Raw genomic sequence first — 23,619 nt, 5'->3', positions numbered from 1 at the left:
CCCTAGTCTGTCTCTGCTGTCTCTAGTTAGAATTAGAGAATCCCAGACAGTCTCTAGTTAGAAATAGAGGACCCTAGACCAGGGATGTACAATTATAATTCAAAGAGGTCCACTGACAAACATTTTCTCCCCCCAAAGGTCCAAACTATTAAAATGTCTAAAGTGCGCTATGATTTGGAGCGTCATTCTTGTATATGGAGGCCGTATAGCTAATAAACAAAGTACTGACACTCGCTGCTGGAAGGATAAAGGCATACTTGTCTATCCAATCCTCTTTAAAAGCTCGATTTTCTGTATCAACTTTTCTGACTTTTGTGCACGCCATTCTACAACTTAACCTCCCGCTTCTGCATTTGCTTCTCTAGCTTCTGCTTTTGCTTCTCTTGCTGTCTCTCTCCTAACATGCATTGTAAACTTCAGATTTTATAAACTTTTGATTGCATGAGTTTCGTGAAGTGATTTAAATAACACACGTGATTGTGAACGCATCGTAGTATGGAGTGCTGTCTGGGACTGTCTCAAAACTTTTAATGTCTTCATTGAAAATCACGGTTGCTTCATCAGTATTTAATTTAACAATTACTTTTGAGAAACTAATCTAGGTCCAGATAGAACACAGACACGAACCGAGGTCCACCAATTGTGCACCCCTAACCTAGACTGTCTCTGCTGTAATAGAAGACTGTATATAGGACCCATGACTGTCTCTTGTCTCACAAGCTCCCTCAGCAGAATTGAAGAAGCGGGTAAGGGTTTCCTTGGTGATAACAGCAGTGCTTAAGGTTGCCATGCCAGCAGGGAGCTATACAGTACCATCTAAACCAAGTTCCTTCACCATTTGTTGATACTTTAGTCAGTTGAGCACTTGAGCAATGCAGGAAGATTTCATGGTTTTGACTGCGTCTCATAAGTGAATATGCTGAAGTGTTCATTTAGGGGTCCAGATAGGGCCTGTTTATTTTGATTGTATTATACAGTACAATATACAAACACCCAACTTAATCCAATGATTTTCTAAAAGATTCTCTTTCTTTTTTAAAGAAGATATACAGTTAGGTCCATAAGTATTTGGACATTGACACAATGTTCATCATTTTGGCTCTGTATACCACCACAATGGATTTGAAATGAAACAATCAATATGTGCTTTAAGTGCAGACTTTCAGCTTTAATTTCAGGGTATTTACATCCAAATCAGGTGAACGGTGTAGGAATTACAATACATTTTATATGTGCCCCCCCCCCCCTTTTTAAGGGACCAAAAGTAATTGGACAATTGGCTGCTCAGCTGTTCCATGGCCAGGTGTATGTTATTCCCTCATAAAGGGAGTTCGTTATTTCATTGACAAGGAGCAGATAAAAGGTCTAGAGTTCATTTCAAGTATGGTATTTGTGTTTGGAATCTGTTGCTGTCAACTCTCAATATGAAGTCCAAAGAGCTGTCACCATCAGTGAAGCAAGCCATCGTTAGGCTGAAAAATCAAAACAAACCTATCAGAGAGATAGCAAAAACATTAGGTGTGGCCAAATCAACTGTTTGGTACATTCTTAAAAAGAAAGAACGCACTGGTGAGCTCAGCAACACCAAAAGACTCGGAAAACCACGGAAAACAACTGTGGTGGATGACAGAAGAATTTTTTCCCTGGTGAAGAAAAACCCCTTCACAACAGTTGGCCAGATCAAGAACACTCTCCAGGAGGTAGGCGTATCTGTGTCAAAGTCAACAATTAAGAGAAGACTTCACCAGAGTAAATACAGAGGGTTCACCACAAGATGTAAACCATTGGTCAGTCTCAAAAACAGGAAGACCAGATTAGAGTTTGCCAAAAAACATCTAAAAGAGCCTGTACAGTTCTGGAACAACATCCTATGGACAGATGAAACCAAGATCAACTTGTACCAGAATGATGGGAAGAGAAGAGTATGGAGAAGGGAAGGAACTGCTCATGATCCAAAGCATACCACCTCATCAGTGAAGCATGGTGGAGGTAGTGTTATGGCGTGGGCATGTATGGCTGCCAATGGAACTGGTTCCCTTGTATTTATCGATGATGTGACTGCTGACAAAAGCAGTAGGATGAATTCTGAAGTGTTTCGGGCAATATTATCTGCTCAGATTCAGCCAAATGCTTCAGAACTCATAGGACGGCGCTTCACAGTGCAGATGGACAATGACCCGAAGCATACTGCGAAAGCAACCAAAGAGTTTAAGGCAAAGAAGTGGAATGTTCTGCAATGGCCAAGTCAATCACCTGACCTAAATCCAATTGAGCATGCATTTCACTTGCTAAAGACAACTGAAGGGAAATGCCCCAAGAACAAGCAGGAACTGAAGACAGTTGCAGTAGAGGCCTGGCAGAGCATCACCAGGGACGAAACCCAGCGTCTGGTGATGTCTATGGGTTCCAGACTTCAGGCTGTCATTGACTGCAAAGGATTTGCAACCAAGTATTAAAAGTGACAATTAGATTTATGATTATGTTAGTTTGTCCAATTATTTTTGGTCCCTTAAAAAGGGGGGGGCCACATATAAAATGTGTTGTAATTCCTACACCGTTCACCTGATTTGGATGTAAATACCCTGAAATTAAAGCTGAAAGTCTGCACTTAAAGCACATCTTGTGCATTGTTTCATTTCAGAGCCAAAACGATGAAAATTGTGTCAATGTCCAAATACTTATGGACCTAACTGTATGAGCATGTCAGTGGTCAGCTGATTGTGGATGTTTGTTTCTGTTGCTATGTGATGCCAGGTGATTTTGGGCCTGTAGATTGTCAAGTAAACATGCATGCATGATACAGTACAATGGATACACCTCTGCAGATCATCCAACAAATCATAGCTCTTTCTGTCACGCACACGTGCCATCCAAAACCATATAATTCTTATGAAGGCGTGCTTTTGATATAATCTCTTATTTAATAAACTGGTACGAGACTGAGATGGTGTGGGAGAGTTGGGAGGGTTAGGGGGGAGGGGTGTAGAGTGGGGGAGTGAGGGGTGAAGGATGAGGGGTAGAGCAATGGGGGAGTAAGGGGTGGAGGGTAAGGGGTGGAGTGTTGAGGGGCGTAGGATGGGGGGTGGGGGTGGAGGGCATCAGTCAAAAGACAGAGGAAGGCCTTGTTTCAATCAAGCTTTTGTTCTTTGACCCAACTGCTACTGGTTTTGTTGAACTCATTTCAACCCCATCATTGTGGTTTCTGCACTTGGTACCAGCTCAGCAGGTTTTTTGAGGACTGGGTTTGAGCATGGGTCAGTGAGTTTTAGGTTACATAAGAACAAAAACCTACAGATAAGTAGGTTCAGATCCTGGATGAAATAATAATCATTCATTAATAATAATAACTCTCTCTCTCTCCCCTTCTTTCCACAGTGGGTGAGGCCAGGAACCTAATCCCCATGGATCCTAACGGTCTGTCGGACCCCTACGTGAAGCTCAAACTGATCCCTGACCCCAAGAATGAGACCAAGCAGAAGACCAGGACAATTCGCTCCTCCTTAAACCCCACCTGGAACGAGTCCTTCACTTTGTGAGTTCAGCATGTGTGGGTGTGCATGCGTGTCTGCAGGTGTGTGTTCTTACTCCGTGTCCTTTGTGTTTCCAGTAAGCTGAAGGGAAATGAAAACAACCAGTGAGTTTATAGAAAACAATACAGTATGTGTGTGTGTGTGCATGCGTGTGAGCATGAGTCTTCAGTACGATATGCACGTTTGTGTGTGTTCTCTCACCCTGTGCCTTCCCCACTCCCCCCAGTAAGCTGAAGGTGATGGATAAGGACCGCAGATTGTCTGTGGAGGTGTGGGACTGGGACCGCACCACTAGGAACGACTTCATGGGTTCCATGTCCTTTGGCGTATCCGAGCTCATCAAGTCCCCTGCCTGTGGATGGTCAGTGCCCGTCAATCCAACCAATCAGATGTCCGGTTGATTTTTAAAATAGAATGATCGCAACTCAGCCAATCTCAACACACACACACAGCCAGTTACATGTCAGCACACACTTCCCTTGGCATGGATGTCTACAACAGGCTGGCTGAGTTTATGCTGTTCTTCCTGCTCTGTCTCTCACTGATAAACAGCCCATCATAGACACGTAGGAGCCTCTCCTCCAGAACCTGGTTAGTACAGCTGCCTCCAGCCAGCCTCAGACAAGGCTGACTCCCAGCTGAGGCTGGCTGGGGATTCCTGGAACTGCCTTGGCAATCACCATAGATGATGACAATGGTTTTGATGTGTGTGTCTGTGCCAGTGTTTTAGTGAATTATGAACAGGTGTATAAAGTAGAGACGTTGTGCTGGGTGAGATGTGTGCGTGGGTCTGGTCCAGTCTGGCTAGGATGTTTACAGTATGGGAAACCCTAGCCAAGCACTTGTTTTTGAGACCAGAGGGCATCCCAGCTGCCAGCTATGAAGAGACATGCTCTGTCAGACACCAGTTTTGGAACTCCATCCATCCAGTATTCTCAGCAACGGATACACACTGCACTCACAACTGGGGAAATGTCTATCTGAGGACAAATGGCCCCAAACAAAAGCTGGTTAATAGTAGCGACTGTGTTTATTAGTACTTAGATTCATTGACAAAATGTGTGTTGTATGGATGGCTAGATAAGGTTGGATGACTGGATTGATTAAACCATTGACAGACACACTGCCTCCTTGTCCCCCTGCCTCCCTGTGCCCTCCCTGCGTCACCCTACACCTCCCTGCAACCCTCTACACTTCCCTGCACCTCCCTGTCCCGTCTGTACCCCCCTCTGTACCCCCCTACACCTTCCTGCACCTCACTGCGCCCCCTGTCCCCCCTTACACCTCCTTGTGCCCCCCTGTCCCCCCCTGCACCCACAGGTATAAGATGCTTAACCAGGAAGAGGGAGAGTACTACAACGTCCCCATCCCTGAAAAGGATGATGTCAACCTGGAACTCAGGCAAAAATTTGAGGTGAGATGACCAAGCTTGGGGTCTTTGTAGTCCATGAAGTCTAACTTTTGAGGCTAAAAGAAGAAATCTTTTAAACACGATGAATAGGCCTACTGCATGTGTGAAAACATCTAGTTCTAAAACACACATCCAGCCATGGAATCATCCACAAATGGATATTACCCTCTCAGCATCAGGAGCCAGTGCTGTCACATCACCATGGTTACTGCACATACAATTTTGAGTCTTGGCCCCCCTCCTTTACGTGTTAGTTTTACTGTGTGCCTTCACTCCCAATATCAACCCCCATCTCTCTCTCACTATCTCTATTCACCCCCAGTCTGTCTCTCTCAATCACTCTTCAGTTTCAGCACCCTATATCAACCCCTATCTCTTTCTTTTCCCATCTCTCTCTTTCTCTGGTTCTTTCTCACACTCTCACTAGTTTGGGTGGGAATCACAGAGTAACTCACGATACGATACAATATCAATACGTTGCCCTCGATAACGATGCATCACAATACAGCGATCCTGCATTACTTACATTTACACTTATGCATTTAGCTGACGCTTTTATCCAAAGCGACTTCCAAGAGAGAGTTTTACAAACGTGCTGTAGCGGGGTTTGCTTGTTTAAAGATAGAAATACTTAATTTATCATAAAGTCTCGGGGCACCACTCTAATATTGGTTTAGGACATTAGGGAATCCTATGTTTAAAGATCCTGTAAAGTAAATTCCATGTTTTGCTTCTAAGTACATTATATATGTGTGAAATGAGTTCCTGAAAGCATGTGCAAAGCGCTAAAACTTTGTCGCACTGAAATGTGGAGTTAGACCGAAGAACAGTTTCTCTTCCGTTTTCAGATCAGGTTTTAATGGGCGGAGCCAAAAAATGCCCTATCTACGTCATTTTGCCCCATCTACGTCAGATCACTGAATGGCTCCTCCTGCTGTAGGCTACTGTTATTGTAGCTTACATCAGCTAGCTAGCTAGCTTCAGGATGTCTCCCACCACCCGCAACTGCCTCTTCCCTGGATGCAAGAACTCCAGCTGCGCTGCAACACCATTTAAGTTCCCTGTTGATAATGAAAGGAAAAATAGGTGGATAGATGTTGTGAAGAGCCACGCTCATGGAAAGCTTCGGATAAACTCCAACAGCCGCCTCTGCGCCACTGACCATTTCACGGCGGACAGTTTTAACATGGACCAGACAGACGGGGTTCACCAACACACGGCTTCTCTTGCAGCGCGGAGCCGTACCGAGCATCGCCCCCCGGGCCGTTCATCCTCCGGTCGCACCTGGACCATCCACCGCCGCCAGCAGATCATCACTCAGTTCTGTGTGCTTGTTATAATTATACTAGATAACTTTTCCAGAGGTATCTCTGCTATAATTAGTGCAAACCGCTACTACTCGGTATAGAATGATGGTATTTTGGTGAAATGGTAGCTAATGTGCTAGAAGTAGTTGGAGAGCTCACTGTCTGCTGTCTCTACTGTAAATGTTTACTCATGTGTTACAGCTCGGGGGAATATTTCATTTATATGCATCTGTATGTTTCAGTCATTGAACAAATAGGCTACATTCTAATTATATACTGTTTTGTTCGGCTTGACGTAGTATCCATTATCTGGGTCGTAGGTAGTCTGTGTTTTTTTTCATTCGAATTTAGATGGGTAGTTAATAACACATTATTCGGTGGTGTGGTGAACTTGAAACTCGTTTTTAATTCCACTTTACAGGATCTTTAATATGTAATAATCAGTCTTATCTTTAGGAATGAATTTGTTCTAGGTGTAGAACCAATCGTAACATCAGTGAACACGCACGTCAAAATATCTTTACAAAGAATTTATTCAAGTAAGGTAAACAGATCTTATGAACAAGTTAGATTATGGGTTTGATATGAGAGATTGGTTTCAATGAACAGAATGAAATGGTCTAACTTAAAGAAAGACAGAAATTGTACAGTCAATGATTACATCCTTACAAATCATAAACAGAGCTCACGCCAATGCCATGTCGAGGAGGAAAGAGCGTTAGCCATAGTTACATTTGATCAGGGGTTGATCAATGAGGTTGAGGGCGGTTTGCGCCAAAGGTCCATTTGAAGAATCTGAAGTCAAAGCGCGGCTGCGCTGGGTCATGTGACTGAGTCTGCGGGATCTCAGTCAAGTCGCAATTAGAATTGCGTTTTTGGTTCTGCTGTTGAAACGTCCAGATAGTAACGCGTTCACTATAAAGTTGAATCTCAGGAGAAGCTTGGCGACGTCCTTTGGAACGCCAATCCTGATGGCGTTCATGCCATGGTTAGTTTTCGCTGGAGTCAGACATTGATGGTCATCTTGGAGCTTTATACAGTTCAGAGTTCTAGGGAGGACCTGTCTGGGGTCAGACGTTGATTGGGGGAAGCTGGGTTCTCAACTCCCCCCTCCTTCCTTCACACCTACCAAAGGTGTGATCTGATCTCTGGCGATCTCATAAGATTGTTCACATATTGTTCTGGATATCTGGATAACTGGTACAATTACAAAATATAGTTGAATGATTGTTTTATTATGATAGCTTTGTGTAGATACCAAGAATGACGTGGTTATCTTTCAGGAAGAAGGAGTTGTTACTAGAATCAAGATTTCAGTGAACACAACATTAAAACAAAGTAACAAACATGACACAAATATCCCTCTCATAATTTTCCACCTTGTACTCTTGTGGTAAAGGTGAAGTCTCAAGAACTTTCCTCAAAAGTTCTGATCAAGGTATGTTCTTTGTTCAACTGCCGCCAAAACGAATAGCAAATGGTTGCTGGAGACGTGTTGTCTCAAGCAGGCCCTTTGAAGCTTGCAAGCTAGCAGGAGGGCTGATTAGGTAGATCGGGGAGGTCCCCCCCCCCCCCAATTCTATGGTTCCTTTGCATCGGCGTTTGGTGGGTAATCAGCATACTGAGGGTGTCACGAGGGCTGATTAGGTTTGTCTGATGTGATTGAATCACTCTTCAGATGTGGCAAGATGTTGGCTCTGTGTGGTCTTGCTGACCTCACTACAGTGCATAGGTCACTGATCATAACAACGAGATAGCCCCAAACATTGCGTGTAGCCAAACATGAAGCATACATTGTGAATCAAATAAGTCCCAAAGGGAAGAACAATAAGAGCATGTAGTTAGACAAGTTACAATTAAACAGCAGGAACCTCAAAAGTGCAAGAGTGTGCCTGTGGAAAAAAAGCAAGCAACAATAATATATTTCACGGCGAGTACAATAATTTTAACCCTAGTGCTGCCTTCGGGTCACAGGACCCAAAGGTTCACAACGAACCATCGTTGTGTTTACCCAATTTTACCCAATACAAAAACAAATAAATAGCATTTTCTTCTAACCTTCGCAATGTGGGGGGTCTGAGACAGCCCGACGGTTAAAAGAAATGCTTCACTTTGTTTTTGTATGCGGTAAAGTTGTCGCAGTACGACGGTGGGTCACAATGACTGATGGGTCAGAATGACCTGATGATAACACAAGGGTTAAGACAGTTACAACAAACCAACAAAAGCAACAAGTCTCTCAATAAAAGACATTGTGATCCTGGAGGAAACTAACATCAGGTCCAGCCAATCATTCCTAAGTGCCGTTGTACTCCTGGAACAAGTGTGTCTTGAGGCTTTTCTTGAAGGTGGGTAGACAGTCAGTGTCCCTGATGGAGGTGGGGAGTTGATTCCACCATTGGGGGGCTATACAGGAGAAGAGCTTGTGTTGGGACCGGGCGCTCTTGAGCGGTGGGACCACCAGACGGTTGTCAGAAGAAGACCGTAGGTGGCGGGTGGGGGTATAAGGCTGAAGGAGAGACTTGATGTAGTCGGGTGCAGTCCCGTTCACCGCTTGGAAGGTCAGTACCAGAGTCTTGAATCTGATACGGGCCGTGATGGGAAGCCAGTGGAGGGAGATGAGGAGCGGGGTAACATGGGAGCCTCTGGGTAGATTGATGACCAGGTGGGCTGCCGCGTTCTGAATCCTCTGGAGAGGGTGGGTTGTGCATGCTGGGAGACCGGCGACCAGCAGTAGTCCAACTTTGAGAGGACAAGTGCTTGGACTAGCAGCTGGGTGGAATGCTCAGACAGGTATCTCCTGATGTTCCGGATGTTGTAGAAGGTGAATCTACACGACCGGGAGACCGCAGCAATGTGGGCTGTGAAGGAGAGCTCGTCATCCATGGTCACCCCAAGGTTCCTGGCAGAGGATGAAGGGGTCACCGTTGCCGATCCCAGGGTGATTGAGAGATTGTGGGAGATGGAGGGTTTGGCTGGGATGATGAGGAGTTCTGTTTGGCGAGGTTCAGCTGGAGGTGGTGCTTGGTCATCCAGGCGGAGATGTCTGTGAGGCAGGCCTCGATCCTAGCTGAGATCCCCGGATCAGTCGGGGGGAACGACAGGTACAGCTGAGTGTCGTCAGCATAGCAGTGGTAGGAGAAGCCTTGGGAGGTGATGATTGGTCCAAGCGAGGTGGTGTACAGGAAAAAGAGGAGGGGTCCAAGGACGGAGCCCTGTGGGACACCAGTGGAGAGCTGGCGGGGTCCTGACACATTGCCTCCCCAGGAGACCTGGTGGGATCTTCCCAACAAGGTCGGATGAGATCCACTGAAGTGCAGTGCCAGTGATGCCCATCTCAGAAAGTCTGGCGAGCAGGGTTTGATGGTTAACCGTATCAAATGCTGCAGAAAGGTCCAGCAGAATGATGACGGATGACCTCAAAGCCGCTCTGGCAGACTGGAGGGCAGTGGTGACTGACAGGAGGGCAGTTTCTGTGGATTGGCCAGTCTTGAAGCCCGATTGGTTGGGGTCAAGCAGGTTGTTCTGAGAGAGAAAGTTTGACAGTTGGTTAGATACAGCGCATTCAATTGTTTTAGAAAAGAAGGGTAGCAGTGATACCGGTCTGTAGTTCTGGAGGACGGCTGGGTTAAGGGAGGGTTTTTTGAGTAGAGGGCTAACTCTGGCCTGTTTGAAGGCATAGGGGAAAGTGCCGGAAGTAAGAGAAGAGTTAAGGACATGGAGAAGAAAAGTTATGATGGAGAGAGATGGTTTGAAAGAGAGGAGAGGGGACTGGATCAAGGGGACAGGAGGTGGGGCGATGAGAGAGAAAGAGGTCAGAGATATCTGCCTCGGACAGGGGAGAGAAAAAGTTTAGACATTTAGTTGGGTCAGTCATAGAGTGGTTGATGGAGAGAGTAGCTGGAGTTGCAGTGTTTTCTGGGCGGATCCATGTCTCTGTCAGCACTAGGGCATGAAGAGAAGCATGGGATGCAAACCCCGGGATGAAGTCTGCCTTGTTCACGGCAGACTGGCAGTTCCACAGCCCTATAGAAAGAGAGAGGGCAGGTGGAGAAGATCTGGATAGGTAGCTAAGGTTATAAGTGGGCCGTATATACTTTGTGACATATCTACGTCTGCGAGTGGTGTAATGAACGGGAATGCTGAAGAAACACATGCTAGCTATGAATATGTTCTATGTGGATTAGAATACAAATAGGGTGATACTTATCAGAAGAGGTGATCCGGCCTCTTCGGCCATCCTCGGTGGACTCCCGCAGGTAGACTCCCTGTCTTTGTTCGACCGATTAAGCATCGGTATTAGAATTGTTCTGTTACAGGTTAAGGGGTAGACAGTGGCCCACAACTGTGTGTATCGATAATAAACACTCAGTACTCCCACCGGTTGACTCCCTGTCTTTGTTCGACCGATTAAGCATCGGTATTAGAATTGTTCTGTTACAGGTTAAGGGGTAGACAGTGGCCCACAACTGTGTGTATCGATAATAAACACTCAGTACTCCCACCGGTTGACTCCCTGTCTTTGTTCGACCGAGTCTTCGTGCGGCGAGGCTGCCAGACGAGGCTGCCTCTGCAGTGCTAGGCTCCTTAAATATGCTAAGGCCCAGCTGACAATGGCCCTAATTATGTAAACAAAGCCAGGGTCTCACTCGGCGGTGAGTACCTTGAAACTCGGTCTCTAGCACGCCCTCTGTCCTTGAGACAAAGTTTTAGCTCAACACAAATGAATGAAACAAACTCTGGTTATAGTCAAGATGGCAGTCACGAAGTACACTCAGTAAGACACTATTCGCTCTGTTAATGGAACGGAACTCTCGCTGAAGTAAGCGAGACTTAGCGAAATAAGTCTTGCTTTTCCTAAATCGATGTTGATGGAACACCCCCCAGGTCTGACAGTTTGCTCTCAAGTGTCCAATCACAGTGCTCCAAGAGTAAAACATTGCAGTCCAATAAGGACAGCTCTGTGCAACTGGTTATGTCCCGCCCCTTTGCAAAGAAAAAAAAATTGCATTTCATTTTAAATGCAAAAGGGCGGGACTTTGATAATATGCCATTTGATATAGCTTTCCTCATTGAACTGCAGTGTTTTATGCTTTATAAAACATTGTATTTTCCTGAACATTTTTAAATGGCCCTAAAACTTAACCTGTAAAGGTAGTGTTGCTTTTGTCAACAAACCTTTATCAAGTGACGAAAACGAGACAAGACGCATCGTAGACGAAAACGAGACGAGACGCAACGTATCTCGTCTCATTTTCGTCACTTGATAAAGGTTCGTTGACGACGATATTTAGTCATAATTTGCTGGTCATGTGATGATGACTATAATTAAATGTATAATGCAGTATGGTTGACTAATAAAAACGAGACGAAATGTAGTTTACAAAATAAAAACGAGATGAAATGTTATAACGTTATTTCGTCTAGTTTAGTTGCGTTATTATTATTAGCTAACTCATGAGGCTGTGCTTAATGTGTCTCATTTTAACGTTAGCTTTAGACGTTAGCTTTAAACGTAGCCACTGGAGCTGAAACCGACTGAGAGTCTGAGACAAACGTGTGTGACTAGCATGTGTGTGTTTGTTTGTGAGAGTGTAAAGTGGGTTAAGTGTGACTAGTGTGTGTACTGTGTGTGTGCGTGTGTATTTGTTTGTATGAGAGGGTGTAAAGTGGGTTCTTAGTTCCTACCTGACTGACTGCATGTGTACTATGCATCCCTTGTTGGCCAAATACTGTAGCTAGTTTTGTCATTCACATAGCAATCACACTGAACTGAATTTGGCATCAACAACATGACTTTGAATACCTTATTCTAGACTGGGGGTACTCAATAGGCGGACCGCGGTCCAGATCCGGACCCAGAAGCAATACAATTTGGACCAAAGCCAAAATCAATATTCTAATTTAGTCATGATCTAAGCGAGTTTTCATTGGTGCGTGGTTTCACTCCTATATTGTTTTCCTATGTGGTTTCTATTCTGTGTCCAATCCAAAGATCCTCTCAGGAGCTGTAATAGTAATCACCATGACAACTCAGTCACTCAACGTTGGCCGCAACCTCTGTGGGTCACGCAGGTTGTGTGTGTCATTCGCAACAACGCAGGCTAATCGATTTGCTAACGGTAGCCTACCTGTTTCTTCCTTAGCAAAAATCATGGCGTGACAAAACCCAGCAAAAAACGAAACGTTTTTTGCATTTGTATTGCCGGTGGGGAGCACAAAACCGATGTGTTTAATCTGCAATGAGATGGTTGCCCTTGTCAAACGTGGTAGCGCTAACGTGAAACATCACTATGACACAAAGCATAGACACTTTGAACAAAATTACCCCCAGAACTCTGAGGTAAGGGACAGAAAAATAAACCATCACTGTTCCGGACCCTGGACTGAATGGAAATTTAGTGAGTGGACCTTTTGAGTTTCTAATTGAGTACCCCTGCTATAGGCGATCTTAGAGCATGCCGTAACCCAGCTAACACAGTTACGTTATTCGAAGACCAAACATCCGTTGCCGCAACGTCGCCAAAGACGTTGCGGCAACGGATGTTTGGTCATCGAATAACGTGAGAAGTGAAAGACGCCAGTTGGTAACCGCGACCTCCTAGCAATGTAACTTTGTGACGTTGTCAGTCCATAACCGCAACGTCCTGGCAACATAATATTGTGACGTTGATGTAAATAACAAATGTTACCTTGAATGGTCTTTGCCCAAGATGGTACAACTGAATGGGGTATACAAAGCATTAGTATGACAACATTTGTTGTTTTGACAAATATGTTTCCCCCCCGCCACGATCAGAACAACTTAAGTATGCCTTACAATGAGTTGGCAATGCTTTGAGTATTTTTTGAGCGTCTTATATTTGCACTTGCCTGGCTGCCAGCTGTTTTCCTGGGCCCCCAATGGGTTCTCCTCCACCAGACCAGAGTTGACACCTAGGGGTATGGCATCTGGTGATGCAAAAGTTTTAAGTCATGCTTTTGCTTCAAAACATACCATCATTTCCCAGGGACACAGTGCTAGTGTGACAGGTATGTAACAGACGTAGCCACACTCCACCATCATAACAAGGTGTCGTTCGCCACTCGCTGGGCTCGAACGTGTTGTGGCTAGCTTCTGCTAAAACCAGGTTGCTTCTCAAGAAAGGCTCGGGAGAGGCTGTTCAAGTTCAGATGCAAAGTTTTGTTTATTGACATCAACAAAGGATCATTCATTAGGTCTATCCAAGCACCAGAGAGAACCCAATTCAATACATGAATACAGCAGTCATTTATACAGTTGATAGGCAGTCCCATAATTCTTACCTTGAACCTGCCTGTGTGAATAACTTTTCTGGTATCGATCTAAACAGTGTATGTCAGTTTGCCTCGGTCTCAGAAGTTTAGCACTATTTGCGCTGGCCGTTCAAAGTCTTCCTGTCGTCAGTTAAATATCTCACTATCTGGTCAGCAGGACCCACTCAGGGTCCTTCAATGGAAGATTTGTCTTTGTATGCTAATTGTCTCTTTACTCAAATATGTAATGTTCTCGTTATGACCTCTGATGACGATCATTTCGATTACATGATCGTGTAATCAATAGTGCCATTTAGTTTATGCTTAGTGGACACATATTTTAAAGCAACGTCGTTCAATTGGTAGTCTTTCGGCCTAAGTTTGCCCCATAGGTTTAAATGGGTGTTTAATGCAGTTTTCGGCCCACGACATAGCCCCCCTTACAATGGTAGACCCTACAAAAGACCCTTGTATCTTCTCAACAAAACTGTATTAGCCAAGAGAAACTTCCTCGGGTTCACACCCAAAACATTGAGTGTTGACTATAATAAGACACATCATTTGTCATGTGATGAGTGCTAAATTGTTAGCTACAACGATAATATTGTGTATAGAATTGAGCGTGGTGGTCCAAATTTGTGTAATGTAACAAGATATCAATTTTTATGGTACCTCGGTTGCTGTCCTACTTGCCCCTGTGGTTTATGTGGTTACAAGCCATAGTAAAATGTACACGTGTAAATGTTAACTCATTCCTCACTTCTATAAAGACCAATAAACAGCCCAAAATTCTTCAATGCCTTTAAGAGGCTTACCCAACCCAGCATCTTAAACCTCGTCGTCGTCATCTGCCGCTTGTCCGGGGGTCGGGTCGTAGGGGCAGCACCCTAAGCAGGGAGGCCCAGACTTCCCTCTCCCCGGCCACTTCCACCATATTTTCCTGGGGGACCCTGAGGCGTTCCCAGGCCAGCCGAGAGACATAGTCCCTCCAGCGTGTCCTGGGTCTTACCCGGGGCCTCTTCCCAGTGGGACGTGCCCAGAACACCTCACCAGGGAGGCGTCCAGGAGGCATCCTTACAAGATGCCCGAGCCACCTCAACTGGCCCCTCTCGACGCGGAGGTGCAGCGGTTCTACTCTGAGCCCCTCCCGGATGACCGAGCTTCTCACCCTATCTCTAAGGGAGAGCCCGGACACCCTGCGGAGATTTTTTTTTTTTGCCGCTTGTATTCGCGATCTCGTTCTTTCGGTCACTACCCACAGTTCGTGACCATAGGTGAGGGTAGGAATGTAGATCGCTGGATATACTGGAGATGGCAGTATAAAAGAGAGGCTGGCTGTAGGCCTGAGAAGGTGTGGATAGAACCAAGAAGGGAGGCAAACTATACCTGGCAACAAGCCACAGCAGTAGGAGTGACCCTGGGGGGGGTTGTAGCGGGAACCATGGGAGATGCTATAGTGGATATAAGTCGCGAGATATGGGAGTGGACAAGGGATCAAAGAACAACAGTCCTCTCTAACCTATGGGATTGGGTAAAATGGCCACTCCTGATGGCAGGAATGGTCATATTAGGACTTATTGTTCTCTTCACAATACTGAGAAAAGGGGTGCCACTATGTGTCAATAAGATGTGGGGAAAATACGAAAATACAGCCCTATTGTTGAAGAGAAAAGAGCCGAACGCCCAAAAGGCCGTTGGGCCCGGTTTAGGAGGAAGTCGAACAAACAGAGAGATGTGGGGCCCATTTCTTTAACCACATCCCATTCAGCTGAAGGGGTAACAGTTCTGGGGTAACTATTCGTCTTCCGTTCTAAGGCGCTAAATTTAGCGCCTTAGAACGGAAGACGAATAGTTCATGACCGAAGGTCAACACCTGTTTGTCAGGATGTTTTTTTTTTTTTATTGTAAAAGGGGGTAAGGTAGGGGCAGACCCACTTATGTGTAGAACATTTTAGGATAAAAAGGGAGAGGTAGGAACGACATAATCCCACTTGTGACAGAAGGACCAAAAGAACCTAGACTAATCATGAATATCCAAGCTAAAAACGAGACGGTCAACAGTACTTTCAATAATGGCACTGAATCTACGGACCGCGACAAAGAGGTCGCAGAGACTATGATTTCTTTGGTAAGAATTACCCTTACCACCGGAATATTGATGCTGTTTGCTTTAAGGCATAGTTATTTGATGTATTTGCTAAAACGACAGTATATTTACTTTTAGGCATATTAAGGTTTTCTCTTTTGAAAGAAACAAGGCCCAGTTTAGGAATAGTTTTTTTAGCGATGGGTCATAACAGGCTAACCTTAATAAAGGGGTGGAATACCTTGATATATAGCCTTGGGGCTATATCTACATTAGGACAGTTTTTAACAGTCGGGGGAATCCCAGAACGGTTTGTTACGTATATATGTGAGCCTATTGTGGGGGCGTTCATGATCCTAGTGATAAAATTATGTGTGAACTCTCACGTGAAAAACGAAGGAACCAATCAGGTTTTGAGAAAAAGCATGCTGAAGTTACAAATAGAATGGGCAGTGCTTATAACTGTGGGGGTAGCAATGAGCTTGATGGGTAGCTATCCTTTATATCCGGCCCTGATGTACGTGTATTTTATAACAGGCCGAGCAAAGAGACGGATCCTTCAACATGGTCCGAGAGGCTGGCCGATGTCAGGCCAATCCTCCACATAGATTAAGGAAGTGTGGGGTATCTGTGGAGAGTCCGGACGGCGTTTTAAGGGATCCAATATGTTTAATTTGTTTTATGGAGAGTCCGGGTCTCAGCCCCGAAAGAGGAAAACTCCAAATATTTTCAAGCAATAATATAGAGTGCGTAATTGGCTATTTCGAAACCTCACCCAGTGATGACGAATCTGATTCAGACATTGACTCTCCCTTGGACAATGGCGATGCTAGCAATTCACCTGATGATAATAACCAAATTACACCCGGAACTTATAGGCTCCAAAATCCAGAACTCTTGGCAAGTCAAACTCACCAGGGGAGAGGGAGCAGGACCGAACTCAGGCCCTGGAGCAGGAGTAGGAGGAGTTCGGAGCGAGCCCTGGGCCTGAGGATGGCCTGCCACCTGGACGGATGGAAATGGGGGCCTCCGAGGGGAAGGTGAAGGAAGTAGCCTCTCTGACAGCTTTGTCAGAGCGGGCACTCGGTGAAGCCGACCTTAAGAGTGATGCAGAGGACGACTGGGTGCCTGAGACCATGGAGGAGACGGAGACAAGAATCGTCACTTTTAGTGAAGAGGATTCTTCTGAGGAGATGGAGGATGTTCTTGAATTGGATGAGGACTATGAACAATTTACTGGGAATTCCGGTCTTGCGCGCAGGGGACGTAAAGGGAAGGTTCCTTCCAGCTGGGAGGAATTTGAGGAGAAACTCCACATTACCATGGAAACGGACTTAATGAAGGCAGCTGTGGACAAAGTAGTAGATCTAGAACCGGACGTTGAAGTTATTCCGGCTGTAATTGCGAAACATCCCGTCCGAAGAAAGTACAAAAGAGATCCAGTGGTTCATGCTATATTAGAAAAGGCCATAGCAAAGGCTAACAGCGAGTCATCAAGTTCAGAGGAATGGGGGATATGGGAGTGGGGGGACCTTACAGGCCTTTTTACGGTACCCTGGCCAGAAATGATGGCGGTCTCTGATTTCCTGACAAATCCATACGAGTGGGTCTCAATCCGCTTGGTTAAACCCGGAGTAATCAAACCCTCTGACAAAAGACATCTTAAAGTATTGGAATGGGACACTCTAATGGAACATTTTGGTAATTCCAGATTGGTAAGCACCCATCAGAACCGCAAGGAGTTCTACAAGGAGGAGTATGCCATCGCGCGGTGCCACAACAAGCTGGCCTGTGATGTTTCCATCTGGGAGTACGGAGCCAACGGAGAAAGAGTGTGGGGACACATTGCTTGGGAAGGGGGCCATGTGGAAATCTTTGAGCCGGAGCCGGGAGCACACAAGAAGAGAATGAGGCGAATGGAGAACCGTAATGCTGGAGGGCAGTCACCGTTTTACCTTGCCGAGGTGTATCGTGATCCCATGCACCACCTGCAGGAGCATGTCAATCAGTGGGATAAGTCCGACTGCTCCCAGATGGGAAGGAGGCTCCTGGTCCAGGGGAAAGACGACGAGTCTGGATATGTGAATGAGAACGGGTTCTTCGTTCTGGTGTTCTGGGATGTTTACACGAAGACCTGGAAGCAGTGAAGGACTTACGTCTTTCTTTCGAATAATGCTTATTACAGGTGGCTGAGCGGTTAGGGAAGCGGGCTAGTAATCAGAAGGTTGCCAGTTCGATTCCCGGCCGTGCCAAATGACGTTGTGTCCTTGGGCAAGGCACTTCCACCCCCAGATAAGTATACCTCTGCTCTATTTCTCTTTGACAAAAAGCAGTGGTTATCCCCCATCCTGGTGCCTATATTAAAATCGTCGTAGCCCAAAGAGGGCCACTCCATACTATCACATACAATCCCTTGGCTGTCACTGTCAGCCATTTCTTTTATTGCTCCTTTTGTCATGGGTAATACACGATGGTCTAGGTTTAGGAAAATATGGTAAGGATCAAAGAAGGCCGCTTTTGTATTATGTCCCCTATGATGATTCTCTGTACTATGGTTTTTGACTGCCACTCCCGGCTCTGAGCAATCTAGGGCTCCATCATACCGATATCTAGCTGTTCCCCACTTTAGACCCTTTACATCCAGCTTATAATAAGTTCCCCAAACACCTTTCCAGTCCCAAATCTGATTTCTTTAGCAGTGTATATTTCCAACCATCCTTGCCTTCTTTAGTGATAACGATGAATGGAGCATTCATCGTTTTTGGGGATGGTATTTCATTTAGCAGACGCTTTTATCCCAATCGACTTCCAAGAGAGAGCTTTACAAAGTGCATAGGTCACTGATCATAACAACCAGATAGCCAAAAAACATTGCGAGTAGCCAAAACATGAAGCACACATTGTGAACAACCAAAGTAAGAACCATAAGAGCATGTAGTTAAACAAGTTACAATTAAACAACATGAACCGCTATAAGTGCAAGTGTACCTGTGGAAAAAAGCAAGCAACAGTAATAAAAACAATATATCACAGCGAGAACAAAAATGTAAATCAGTTACCACTAATCACAAGAGCAACAAGTCTCTAAGCAAGAGTCATTGTGATCCTTGAGGAAACTAACATCGGGTCAAGCGAACCATTCCTAAGTACCGTTGTACTCCCGGAACAAGTGCTTCTTGAGCCTTTTCTTGAAGGTGAAGAGACAGTCAGTGTCTCTGATGGAGGTGGGGAGTTGATTCCACCACTGGGGGGCCAGACAGGAGAAGAGCTTGTGTTGGGACCGGGCGGTCTTGAGCGGTGGGACCACCAGGCAGTTGTCTGAAGAAGACCGTAGGTGACGGGTGGGGGTGTAAGGCTGCAGGAGAGACTTGATGTAGACGGGTGCAGTCCCGTTCACTGCTCGGAAGGTCAATACCAGGGTCTTGAATCTGATACGGGCCATGATAGGTAGCCAGTGGAGAGAGACGAGGAGCGGGGTAACATGGGAGCGTCTGGGTAGATTGTAGACCAGGCGGGCCGCTGCGTTCTGAATCCTCTGAAGAGGGCGGGTTGCACATGCTGGGAGACCAGCGAGCAGCGAGTTGCAATAGTCCAACTTGGAGAGGACAAGTGCTTGGACTAGCAGCTGGGTGGAGTGCTCAGACAGGTATCTCCTGATCTTCCGGATGTTGTAGAGGGTGAATCTACACGACCGGGAGACCGCAGCAATGTGGGCCGTGAGGGAGAGCTCGTCGTCCATGGTAACCCCAAGGTTCCTGGCAGAGGATGAAGGGGTCACCGTCGCAGATCCCAGGGTGATTGAGAGATCGTGGGAGATGGAGGGTTTAGCCGGGATGATGAGAAGTTCTGTTTTGGCGAGGTTCAGCTGGAGGTGGTGCTCGGTCATCCAGGCGGAGATGTCTGTGAGGCAGGCCTCAATCCTAGCTGAGATCCCCGGATCGGTCGGGGGGAACGACAGGTACAGCTGCGTGTCGTCAGCGTAGCAGTGGTAGGAGAAGCCATGGGAGGTGATGATTGGTCCAAGTGAGGTGGTGTACAGAGAGAAGAGGAGGGGTCCAAGGACGGAGCCCTGTGGGACACCAGTGGAGAGCTGGCGAGGTCCTGACAGTTTGCCTCCCCAGGAAACCTGGTAGGATCTTCCCGACAGGTAGGATGAGATCCACTGGAGTGCAGTGCCAGTGATGCCCATCTCAGAAAGTCTGGCGAGCAGGATCTGGTGGTTAACCGTATCAAACGCTGCAGAAAGGTCCAGCAGAATGATGACGGATGACCTGGAAGCCGCTCTGTTAGACTGGAGGGCAGTGGTGACTGAAAGGAGGGCAGTCTCTGTGGAGTGGCCAGTCTTGAAGCCCGATTGGTTGGGGTCAAGCAGGTTGTTCTGAGAGAGAAAGTTAGACAGTTGGTTAGATACAGCACGTTCAATTGTTTTTGAAAGGCAGGGTAACAGTGATACCGGTCTGTAGTTCTGGAGGACGGCAGGGTTAAGGGAGGGGTTTTTGAGTAGAGGGGTAATTCTAGCCTGTTTGAAGGCAGAGGGGAAAGTGCAAGAGGTAAGAGAGGAGTTTAGGACATGGAGAAGAAAAGTTATGATGGAGGGGGAGATGGTTTGAAAGAGAGGGGAGGGGATAGGATCAAGGGGACAGGAGGTGGGGCGATGAGAGAGAATGAGGTCAGAGATCTCTGCCTCAGACAGGGGAGAAAAAGAGTTTAGACATTTAGTTGGGTCAGTCATGGAGGGTGAGAGGGTAGGAAAGGTGGGTTTAGGGAACCGACTGCTAATGTCGGCGACTTTTTTCTCAAAGAAGGAGGAAAAGTCGTCTGCTGTCAGGGTGGAGGGAGGGGGTGGGGGAGGTGGGTTAAGAAGGGTGTAGAAGGTAGAAAAAAGTTTGTGGGGGTTTGAAGCGGAGTTCATTTTGTTCAGAAAGTAGAGGGTTTTTGCACCAGTTATGTGAGAAGAGAAGGATTTGAGGAGGGAGTGATACTTATCAAGGTCCAGACCGCCTTTGGACTTGCGCCATCTCCTCTCAGCTGCCCGAAGGGTGGACCGTTCTTCACGAATAACATCCGTAAGCCACGGGCAGGAGGGAGAAGATCGTGCAGGCCTGGTTGACAGGGGACTGAGAGAGTCAAGTGATGCAGTTAAAGTGGTTAACAAGGTGTCGGTGGCAGTGTTAGTTGGGTGGGACGAGAACTCGTCAATGGGGGGGAGGGAGGATGTTACAATAGAGGAGAAATGGGAGGGGGATAGGGAGCGGAGGTTGCGCCGGAAAGTTACAAGGGGAGGGGAGGTAGAAGGAGTTGGAGGGAGAGAGATAGAGAAATGGATAAAGTAGTGATCAGAAATATGCAGTGGGGTTACAGAGGTTAAGTCAGTGATACAGTTACGTGTCAGGATGAGGTCTAGCTGTTTGCCTGCCTTGTGGGTCGCCGGTGTGCTCAGCAGTGTCAGGTCGAAGGAGGTCAGGAGAGACAAGAAGTCGACGGCCTGCGTTCCTTGGAGGTGGATGTTGAAGTACCCAAGGACTATCAGGGGGGTTCCATCATCCGAGAGGACGCTGAGGAGCATGTCCAGCTCCTCCACAAAGTTGGCTAGCGGGCCTGGTGGGCGATAAAAAACAATTAAGCATGCTTTGATGGGATCAGTTAGCATCGCATAATGGTGTTCAAATGATTTGGCAGTAACAGGGAGTGGTGTGGATGTGTATTTAATATGTGGGGAAAGAAGCAACCCTGTCCCACCACCCCGCCCGGTTGAGCGGGGTGAAGGAGTGGTTGACGGAGAGAGCAGCTGGAGTTGCAGTGTTCTCAGGGCGGATCCATGTCTCTGTCAGCGCCAGGGCATGAAGAGAAGCATGAGATGCAAACGCTGGGATGAAGTCTGCCTTGTTCACAGCAGACTGGCAGTTCCAGAGCCCTATAGAAAGAGAGAGGGCAGGTGGAGAAGATCTGGATAGGTAGCTAAGGTTATAAGTGGGCCGTATATACTTTGTGACATATCTACGTCTGCGAGTGGTGTAATGAACGGGAATGCTGAAGAAACACATGCTAGCTATGAATATGTTCTATGTGGATTAGAATACAAATAGGGTGATACTTATCAGAAGAGGTGATCCGGCCTCTTCGGCCATCCTCGGTGGACTCCCGCAGGTAGACTCCCTGTCTTTGTTCGACCGATTAAGCATCGGTATTAGAATTGTTCTGTTACAGGTTAAGGGGTAGACAGTGGCCCACAACTGTGTGTATCGATAATAAACACTCAGTACTCCCACCGGTTGACTCCCTGTCTTTGTTCGACCGAGTCTTCGTGCACGGAGGCTGCCAGACGAGGCTGCCTCTGCAGTGCTAATCGCCTAAATATGCTAAAGGTGCAGCTGACAATGGCCCTAATTATGTAAACAAAGCCAGGGTCTCACTCGGCGGCAAGTACCCTGAAACTCGATCTCTAGCTAGCTACCTATTGACCAATTTAGCTGCTATACCCTCACCCTCTGTCCTTGAGGCAAAGTTTTAGCAAAACACAAATGAATGAAACAAACTCTGGTTACTTACAGTCAGATGGCAGTCACGAAGTACACTCAGTAAGACACTATTCGCTCTGTAGAGTAACTGAACATGACAATATTCAACACTGAGAATAGCTCAATGGGCTGGGACGGTGACATGCAAAGTATAAGGTTGTAGGTTTGAATCCAGCCACAGTGTTTGAGCCTGTCTTAAATTTGAATATCTGTTTAGTTAAACAGGATGACATCGTTCTGAAGAACCATGCGCAATTTAACCTTGATATGTCAAAAGATCATTGAATTACAGATGTTTAAACTTTGGCCGAATCGAACAATCCATGCTACAGGAGAAACGGCTTCCTTTTTTGTACAGTAACTGACATGTGTTGTCATCCTTGAGGGTAGCTCAATGGGTTGAAATGGTGTCCTGCAAAGTGCAAGGTCACAGGTTTGAATCCAGGCACAGTCTAGTTGTCTTTCATAATCTTGATTACTTGTTTAGTTAAACAGGCAGACATCATTCTGAAATACCATGCGCAATTTCTTGCAATTTCACCTTGAAATGTCAACTGTTTCTTAACCTTTGTCCCAAAGCTGACCAAAAACGAATACTCATATCACGCAGTCGGAGCACAGCTAGATAATCAGCGTCAGCACCCTTGGGTACCCTGCATGCAGTGCGGCAAAAACGCAAAGACTTGTGGAAAATAGTTTGGTTACAACAGCCGTGCGAGGGATTTCAGTTGTTGTGTTCGTTCAGTTAGATGTTTGTAATGTTATTGGCCGGGTTTCCCAGATTCGTTAAGATGCTCTTAACGCTAAGAGCTTCTTAGGAACGTTCTAAGAAGCTCTTAGCGTTAAGAGCTTCTCAACGAATCTGGGAAACCCTGCCATTGTTGGTTAGTTAATATAATGTTGTTGGTCACCCTGATTGTGCATGTTGTGTAGTTTAATGGCACCAGAGAGTCGGCTGCTGTACTGTCAAAGGCTATTCTCGCTAGGAGCTGAATATGAGCTCTGCCCTAGCCCAGTTGCCCACATGACTATTGTTAGTTGTGCATTGACTGAGAGTCTGGAAAGAGATCAACTCAAGAAGAGTTTAAATATCCTATACAAAGTTAATACTCAGGCCTCACTAATCATAGTATCTCAGCAGTTGGTGTGTAGCAGAGAGGCTAGAGAGACTGACTTGTAACCTTATGCTCATGAGTTCAAATCCCCATTCAGCCTATTGTTGTTGGCCAAACATGAAGTAGTTTTGCTCTCTTGTTGTCCAAGTCTTGATCTTCTACAGTGTACATGTTTATAATATTTTGCCATTTTGCGGAGGAACCCGCATCGCTGCTTGCAGCTATATTCTTTATTTGTTTTCATAGACGATACACGGGTTACAGACGTCTTTTAGCTTGGTTAGCCATCGATTGTTCTTTGCGTGCGTGTTTGTACAAAGAAAAACCTTTTTATCATGCATCGATTTCTGATCCCCAAACCATCTACTACTGCCCCT

General features: G+C 46.1%; 1 protein-coding gene across 2 annotated transcripts in view; it reads left to right on the top strand.

Annotated features, from left to right (window-relative positions):
- The window catches only part of prkcab (protein kinase C, alpha, b), a 304,491-nt gene that overhangs the window by 251,982 nt on the left and 28,890 nt on the right, over positions 1-23,619 (top strand). For both annotated transcript variants that reach the window (XM_067233025.1, XM_067233024.1), the window contains exons 6-8: positions 3,376-3,532; positions 3,757-3,891; positions 4,851-4,944. In XM_067233025.1, coding sequence (XP_067089126.1) covers positions 3,376-3,532; positions 3,757-3,891; positions 4,851-4,944 — 386 coding nt within the window. The remainder of the gene's footprint in view (positions 1-3,375; positions 3,533-3,756; positions 3,892-4,850; positions 4,945-23,619) is intronic.

Source organism: Osmerus mordax, chromosome 3 (assembly GCF_038355195.1).
Source record: "Osmerus mordax isolate fOsmMor3 chromosome 3, fOsmMor3.pri, whole genome shotgun sequence".
Taxonomy (NCBI): domain Eukaryota; kingdom Metazoa; phylum Chordata; class Actinopteri; order Osmeriformes; family Osmeridae; genus Osmerus; species Osmerus mordax.
This window is presented reverse-complemented; position numbering and strand designations above follow the sequence as displayed.